We start from the raw sequence: 8,444 nt of genomic DNA, 5'->3' as shown, positions 1-8,444 counted from the left end.
GATGCACAGTTTTGTAGATATTTACTCTGAGTCTAGTTCAGTACAGCTGCATGAAAAAGAATAGGAAAACCTATTCTTTCTCTTTAGAAACATTCTTTAGAAGAACAGTATGATCTTATGTACAAAATTGGCTCTTCATATGCCAAAAAGAAAATATGTTTTGCCAGACAAGATGCTTGGCTTTGTTACCCCAAACTAGCTTCCAGTTTTGGGGAGAATGTGTTTCAAAAGCATGTCTCTTTTCTTAGAGTCAGATGAAGTACAGAAACACAGAAACACTACCTAAAAAAAATTTTTTTTGAATATAAATTAAGGGTTTATTACAAAATATAAAGTGTTAGTTTAATGACTCGTTGTCAGTGATTCAAAAAAACAAGGCCATGAGCCCTGGGTGTGACTGGAGGCAAAAAGCCAGGCTCAGGAGCGGGCTGACAGGCACTGGTTCACAACCTCCAGCAGGTGGGTATTCTCTAGAGCAGCTGCTACCCGTTCCTTATCGGCAAGCTGCTTGTTCACTGCATGCTCCGAGGCATGAGTTCCTGGTGTAATGTGCACATCCATCTTGAAACGCTGGGGAAGGGATCGAAGAAGCATGACTTTGATGGACAGGCCGATAAGAGTGGCCATGCTGCAGTGTGGAATGGTGGGTGTGAAGGCCACAGCCACCGTACTCTCGGGGTCGCTCACCTGAACCCGGACTTGCTCCACTACGTTCAATTCTTCCAGTGTCAGTGGATGCTCCGGGTCATTGATGGAGCGAATCAGATCGAAGATCTCGCGTGCATCGATGCTGTCTGGAACCTGCTCGTCCTCCTCGCCCTCGGTCACCGGTCGCTCCCCAGAGCGCTCGTAAATGAGCGGATTAGCGTTCTCCAGGAGGCCGCCCCCCATCCCACTGCCGCCCACCATCGCGAAACTGCTGCAGGCCGTAGGCGTGCACTTCCGCTCCGGCCGGAGCACTTCCCACTACCTAAAATTTTTTATATAAAAGTACACATTTGGTCCATTTTTTATAATCTTACTTAAATTTAATTTGGAAAATATTAAAAAGCATACAGGGAAAAACAAATTGCCATAAACAATTTTTGGTGTATATCTCCTTTCATCTTTTTCTGACATATAGAAAAAACATCTATAGGTCTCTTTTTACAAATATTTTATAAATTAAAATGAACTGTCTGAATTATTTTGTAAATCTTTGCTTAACAAAATGTCATTAAATCAACTTCTACAATAGTTTTTCAATGGCTCATATAGTCTATCTACAAACCATAATTTACTTAACCTACTTTATTGGCTGAATATTTAAATTAGTTCCTGTTTATTACTAATGCTATGATGAATATGAAAAAAATTTTTTTTTGCAAAACATTGAATATTTTTATAAGATAGATTCCCAGAGATAGAAATTTTGAGTCTAAGAGTAGGAATGATTTTAAGGCATTTGACACACGGTGTCAGGAATCTTCCAGATACATTGACCAAGTTCCACTCCTGTAGGCAGTGCACCAAAGTGGTTGCTTCCCCAGGCACTCACCCATGTGAGTGAGGTTCTATCACTTAAGAAAACAAAACAAAACAAAACAAAACAGCAAATAACAATAGAATATGCACAAAGGCCATGGAAGACACTGTGTTCACTTGTCCAGACAATCTGAAAAGTTAAATGCCATATTTCACTGATTAAAAGATGTATCCTTTTTTATGTTCATATTTTAACATCTCTGAAGTCAGCAGGGTTGAGCACATGGCCTTGTCTATGCTGGTTGTTCTTGTGTAATTATGAATAGCTTTGCCATTCCTTCCTAAGGGTTCCAGTTTACCCAGTAAATAATATGATCATCCTAGTTATCTCCTCACCATGCAGTGTGGCTGGTTCTGACTTTGGACTATGAGAGCCCTTTGGAAGGAATCCTAATTCTGTCCTACAGGACAAGGGATGGCTAACCTGGGGCTAGAAAGATGCAAAGAGGCTACTCGGGGAGGTTGAGGTAAGGAGAAAGGTCAGGTCCAGCAGAAGACCTAAGCAAAGGCCTAGAATAAGGTAGGCAGTGGGAGTGACTAAGTTAGAGTAGAACAGTATTTTTGGCCATGGGTTGATCTTTACATACCAATAACTTATATAGGTTTGCATTTGGATTTTATGACTCTTTTGACCTAACTAGCATCTAAGGTTATTCTTATATATAGCACGCGGTGAAGAAGACACTGCAATGAACTGGTAAGTATAGATGGCTCACAAGGCTGGCAGCAACCTCCTTCCAGCCAGTATATTGTACACTGCCCCTGAAGAAAGAACCAAATAATACTCCTGCCCATCTGCCAGAGCATCTCTCAGTTCTGAATGGTCACAGACTCATGTCCAGCAGCTCTGGAAGAAATTTTAAATTCTTGAGACAATCTCATTAAAGAAGCATGATGGAGATGTTGTTTAGCAATCCCAGAGGTATTCTATCTCTTTGATTTTTCTAGGATTTCTCTCATAGAGTATGTAGTGTATCCAACAGGGTGGAATGCTCATCTCCCTTCAACTCCTCATGAATCTGGCACTATTCCCAGTTCCACCACTGACTTAGTAAATAGTTGGATTAAGTCACTTGAACTTTTTTTCTGTTAGTAAAACGGGTGAAATACAAATTATATCCACATCACTGGCAAGTAAATGAAAGATATTACTCAGAAATACAAAAAAATAAATCATTTCTTACATTTGAATTCCAACTATGTCTCTATCATGGTACAGGAGGAACAAGAGCTAGCTCTTCCTTGCTCCTGCTCATGGTACCACTGCACACAGGCCTGTGCACAGATGGAGGATCTGGAAGGGAAGTCTGGCTCTTTCACTGACCAGGTGCACGGTCTTGAGCAGGCCTTGAAGCTTCTTCAAAGCTGTTTCCTTATCAGTAAAACAGGAGTAACAGTACTGAGGCAGATACTGCTCCTCCTCTACTTCCATTCCCTCTTAGTTCTTGCCAGTGAAACACGGTCTTATTTGGAGAGGCAATGACTGAGATAAAGTGCTCCCCTGCCCAGGCTCCCTTCACCCAGTGGTGACCAAATGGCTAGTCCCTGCCAATGAGAGGTGGCCAGAAGCCTGCTGGGGTGGCTCCAAGGAGAGCTATAGCTTTCCTTATAAAAAGGACCAGACTCAGCTGGTACATGACTTTTACTCTCTGCCCTTCCCTTTCTTCTTGTCTGGGACAGAAATGCTGTTCTCGAAGAAGGGGCAGCCATCTTGTGACAGTGAGGATGGAAGGCACATGCTCTGGAATGGTGGTAGAGCAGGGTCTTGGGTTCCTAGTAATTAACTCTTCAAGCAGCTCTACCAGCCTTGGGCTGCTACTTGACTTGGACTTTGTGTCACGTGAGAGAAATAAAACTCTTATTTGGCAAAACCACTCTACTTGGGTGTCTCTGAGCTGTACAGATAGATACCTATGTCACGAAGTGGCTGTGAAGATAAAAATGAGACAAGGATAGAAATTGTCCAGTTCACGATCAGGGTGACTATCTGCAGGGAGATGTTCTAGTTTACCTTGGAGAGACTGGCAGATAAATGGCACAGATTGTACTGAACCCAAAGGGCAACTCATTTCCAGATCAGAGTAAAATCTGAAATGGGAAACCCTGATCTCCTACTTGCTGGTTCTCTGAACCTCTAAATTCCTCTCCTTGCTTTCCCACAGGCTGCACTGGCCCTATTTAAATAACTTGAGGGTTCTGCAGAAATAACAAGACAACTAGAAGGAGAACCTGAAAAGAACGTGAATGAAGCAGGAATTGGTTGGGTGGTCATCTGAGGTTAAAGCATGGTCCATGAGGACACCTGATCAGAGGTGAAGTTGGTAAGGAGTACTGAAATACACCCTAGAGAATGTGCTGTCCATTGACTGGGTCTTCTAGATATAGCATCCTGTGTGTGACTAGAAAAATGTAAATTAGACTTCCTTTGGAGGGAAAAAGATAGATGTCCTCAAATGGAAATAAGATAGCTTAATGCCAGTCTAACTCTGTCTAGGTTTGTTAAAACCCACAAAGAGGAACATGTGAGCAAGACCGGCTGTACTCTGTTGTGCATCTCTGTCATTGACTCATAAGAGGTGGACACACCATGGGCAAGTCTAATCAGCTGGCTATCGTTGAATTTAGCAGCTAATGTTGTTGAATTTTTGAAACAGAAAAATGTATAACAGAAAGAATGGTTTATGATCTAAATAGTTAAAACATTTCAAATGCTGCCCAGTTTTTCTGGTCCAAAAAATTGCATAGAACAAATACTGTCTCTGATTTACGATGGTTCAACTTACAGTTTTTCAACTTTATGATGGCGTGAAAGTGATATGCATTCTGAAGAAACTGTACTCCAGATTTTGAACTTGGATCTTTCCACAGGTTAGTGATATGCATGATCCTCTCACATGATGCTGAACAGCAGCAGTGAGCACAGATCTGGAGTCACCCACACTGTCAGGAGGGTCAACAACCGATATACTTACAGCCATTTTTAAAAAAATTTAAATTCAATTAATTAGCATATAATGTATTATTGGTTTCAGAAGTACAGGTCAGTGTTCATCAGTCTTATAGAATACACAATGCTCATTACATCATGTGCCCTCCTAAATGTCCATCACCCAGTTACCCCATTCCTCCACCCCAACTCCTCCAGCAACCTTCAGTTTGTTTTCTATGATTAAGAGTCTCTTAAGGTTTGTCTTCCTCTCTGGTTTTGTCTTATTTTTTCCTCCCTTCCCCTGTGATCCTCTGTTTTGTTTCCTAAATTCCACACATCAGTGAGATCATATGATAATTGTCTTTCTCTGATTAACTTATTTCGATTAGCATAGTACCCTCTAGTTCCATCCATGTCACTGCAAATGGCAAGATTTCATTTTTTTGTTGAGTAATATTCCATTGTACATATATAAACCACATCTTCTTTATCCATTCATCTGCCAATGGATATCTAGGCTCTTTCCATAGTTTGCTTTTGTGGACATTTCTGCTATAAACACTGGGGTGCATGTGCCCCTTTGGATCACTACATTTGTATCTTTGGGGTAAATACCCAGTAGTGCAATTCCTGGGTCATAAGGTAGCTCTTTTTTCAACTTTTTTGAGGAAACTCCATACTCTTTTCCAGAGTGGCTGCACCAGCTTGCATTCCCACCAACAGTGTAGGAGGGCTCCCCTTTCTTCACATATACTCACCAACATCTGTCATTTCCTGACTTGCTAATTTTAGCCATTCTGACTGGTGTGAGGTGGTATCACATTGTGGTTTTGAATTGCATTTTACTGATGCCCAGTGATGTTGAGCATTTTTTCATGTATCTGTTGGCCATTTGGAAGTCTTTGCAGAACTGTCTGTTCCATGTCTTCTGCCCTTTTCTTGATTGGATTATTTGTTCTTTGGGTATTGAGTTTGATAAGCTCTTCATCGGTTTTGGATACTAGCCTTTTATCTGATATGCCATTTGCAAATATCTTCTCCCATTCTGTCAGCTGTCTTTTGGTTTTGTTGACTGATTACTTTGGTGTTCAAAAGCTTTTTATCTTAATGAAGTCCCAATAGTTCATTTTTGCCTTTGTTTCCCTTGCCTTTGGAGACGTGTCTAGCAAGAAGTTGCTGCGGCCGATGTCAAAGAGGTTGCTGCCTGTGTTCTCCTCTAGGATTTTGATATATTCCTGTCTCACATTTAGGTCTTTCATCCATTTTGTGTCTATTTTTGTGTATAGTATCAAGGAATGGTCCAATTTCATTCTTCTGCATGTGGCTGTCCAATTTGCCCAACAACATTTGTTGAAGAGACTGTGTCTTTCTACTGGATATTCTTTCCTGCTTTGTCAAAGATTAGTTAACCATAGAGTTGAGGGTCCATTTCTGGGTTCTCTCTTCTGTTCCACTGATCTAAGTGTCTGTTTTTATGCCAATACCATACTGTCTTTATGATTACAGCTTTGTAATAGAGCCTGAGGTCTGGGGTTGTGATGCCACCAGCTTTGGTTTTCTTATTCATCATTCCTTTGGCTAGTCAGGGTCTTTTCTGGTTTTATACAAATTTTAGAATCATTTGTTCCAGTTCTATAAAAAAGTTGATGGTATTTTGATAAGGATTGCTTTGAATGTGTAGATTGCTTTAGGTAGCATATTTTTAAAATTTAAATTCAACTAGCCTACACATAGTACATTATTAGTTTCAGATGTAGTATAGACATTTTAACAATATTTGTTTTTCCAACCCATGAGCATGGAATGTTTTTCCATTTCTTTGTGTTTTCCTCAGTTTCTTTCATGAGGTTTCTATAGTTTTCTCAGTACAGATCCAGATCCTTTGCCTCTTTGGTTAGGTTTATTTCTAAGTATATTATGGTTTTTGGTGCAATTGTAAATGGGATTTCTCTTTCTTCTGTCTCATTATTAGTAAATAGAAATGCAACTGATTTCTGTGTATTGATTTTATATCCTACCACTTTGCTAAATTCCTGTATGAGTTCTAGCAATTTGGGGGTCTTTTGATTTTTCCCCATAGAGTATCATGTCATCTGCAAAGAGTAAGAGTTTGACATCTTCTTTGCTGATTTGGATGCCTTTTGTTTCTTGTTGTTGTCTGATTGCTGAGGCTAGGACTTCTAGTACTATGTTGAACAACAGTGGTGATAGTGGACATACCTTGTGTGTTCCTGACCTTAGGGGAAAAGCTCTCAATTTTTCTCCATTGATTATGATATTCGCTTTTTGTAGATGGCCTTTATGATATTGAGGTATTTTTCCTCTATTCCTACATTGTGAAGAGTTTTCATCAAGAAAGAATGCTGTATTTTTGCCAAATGATTTTTCTGTATCTATTGAGAGAATCATATGGTTCTTGTCCTTTCTTTTATTAATGTAGTATGTCACATTGATTGATTTGCAGATGTAGAACCACCCTTGCAGCCCAGGGAATAAATCCCACTTGGTGGTGTGATTTAAAGTAGTGTTGGATCCCATTGGCTAGTATCTTTGTGAAAATTTTGGCATCCACGTTCATCAGGGATATTGGTCTGTAATTCTTTTTGGTGGGGTCTTTGTCTGGTTTTGGGATCAAGGTAATGCTGGCCTCATAAAGCAAGTTTAGAAGTTTTCCTTCCATTTCTATTTTTTGAAACAGCTTCAGAAGAATAGGTATTAATTCTTCTATAAATGTTTGGCAGAATTCCCCTGGGAAGCCATCTGGCCCTGGACTCTTGTTTGCTAGGAGATTTTTTTTTTTATTACTGCTTCAATTTCCTTGCTGGTTATGGGTCTGTTCAGGTTTTCTATTTTTTCCTGGTTTAGTTTTGGTAGTTTATATGTCTCTAGGAATGCATCCATTTCTTCCAGATTGCTTAATTTGTTGGCATATGATTTCTCATAATATGTTCTTATAATTGTTTGTATTTCTTTGGTGTGGGTTGTGATCTCTCCTCTTTCATTCATGATTTTATTTATTTGGGTCCTTTCTCTTTTCTTTTTGATAAGTCTGGCTAGGGGTTTATCAATCTTATTAATTCTTTCAAAGAACTAGCTCCTAGTTTTGTTGATCTGTTCTACTGTTCTTTTGGTTTCTATTTCATTGATTTCTGCTCTGATCTTTATTAATTCTCTTCTCCTGATGGGTTTCATTTGCTGTTCTTTCTCCAGCTCCTTTAGATGTAAGGTTAGGTTGTGTATTTGAGACCTTTCTTTTTTCTTGAGAAAGAAAGGTCTTCTTAGGACCACCTTTTCTGTATCCCAAAGGTTTTGAACAGTTGTGTTTTCATTTTCATTTGTTTCCATGAATTTTTTTAAATAATTCTTTAACTTACTGGTTGGCCCCTTTATTCGTTAGTAGGATGCTCTTTAGCCTCCATGTGTTTGGCTCTTTCCAAATTTCTTCTTGTGATTGAGTTCATTTCAAAGCATTGTGATCCAAAATATGCAGGGAATAATCCCAGTCTTTTAGAACCAGTTGAGACCGGATTTGTGACCCAGTATGTGATCTATTTTGTCCCATGTGTACTAGAGAAGAATGTGTATCTTTTGCTTTAGGATGAAATGCTCTCAATAAATCACACTTAGAGCCATTCTGTTTGTCACTTTCAGTACAGTATTCAGTAAATTACATGAGACAGTCAACCTTTCATTATAAAACAGACTTTGTGTTAGATTATTTTCCACAACAGAAATTAATGTAAGTATTCAGAGCCCATTTAAGATGAGCTTGGCTAAGCTATGATGTTTGGTAGGTTTGGGGTATTAAATGCATTTTTGATGTAATGATATTTTCAACTTATGATCAGTAGGTAGAGGAAGGTTTGTAATTACTTTTATTTCAAACAGAAGAAAATATGTGTTTTTTTTAAAGAAAATTAGTTTTGGGTGCCTGGGTTGCTCAGGTAGTTAAGTAGCCAACTCCTGATTTTGGCTCAGGTTGTAATCTTAC

General features: G+C 39.2%; 1 protein-coding gene across 1 annotated transcript; it reads right to left on the bottom strand.

The window, feature by feature from the left end:
* Positions 1-292: 292 nt before the first annotated feature.
* On the bottom strand, positions 293-910 carry LOC125087156 (cytosolic iron-sulfur assembly component 2B). Its single transcript, XM_047707206.1, has one exon. It carries the CDS (start codon positions 907-909, stop codon positions 418-420), a length of 492 nt encoding a protein of 163 aa, XP_047563162.1. The 5' UTR covers position 910; the 3' UTR covers positions 293-417.
* Positions 911-8,444: the final 7,534 nt, after the last annotated feature.

Source organism: Lutra lutra, chromosome 1 (genome assembly GCF_902655055.1).
Source record: "Lutra lutra chromosome 1, mLutLut1.2, whole genome shotgun sequence".
NCBI lineage: Eukaryota > Metazoa > Chordata > Mammalia > Carnivora > Mustelidae > Lutra > Lutra lutra.
Note: the sequence above shows the minus strand (reverse complement) of the source record. Positions and strands in the feature narration are given on the sequence as shown.

Bases quoted from the DNA above. Each gene is read 5' to 3' on its own strand.
- LOC125087156 (XM_047707206.1), bottom strand. From the start codon at position 909: ATGGTGGGCGGCAGTGGGATGGGGGGCGGCCTCCTGGAGAACGCTAAT.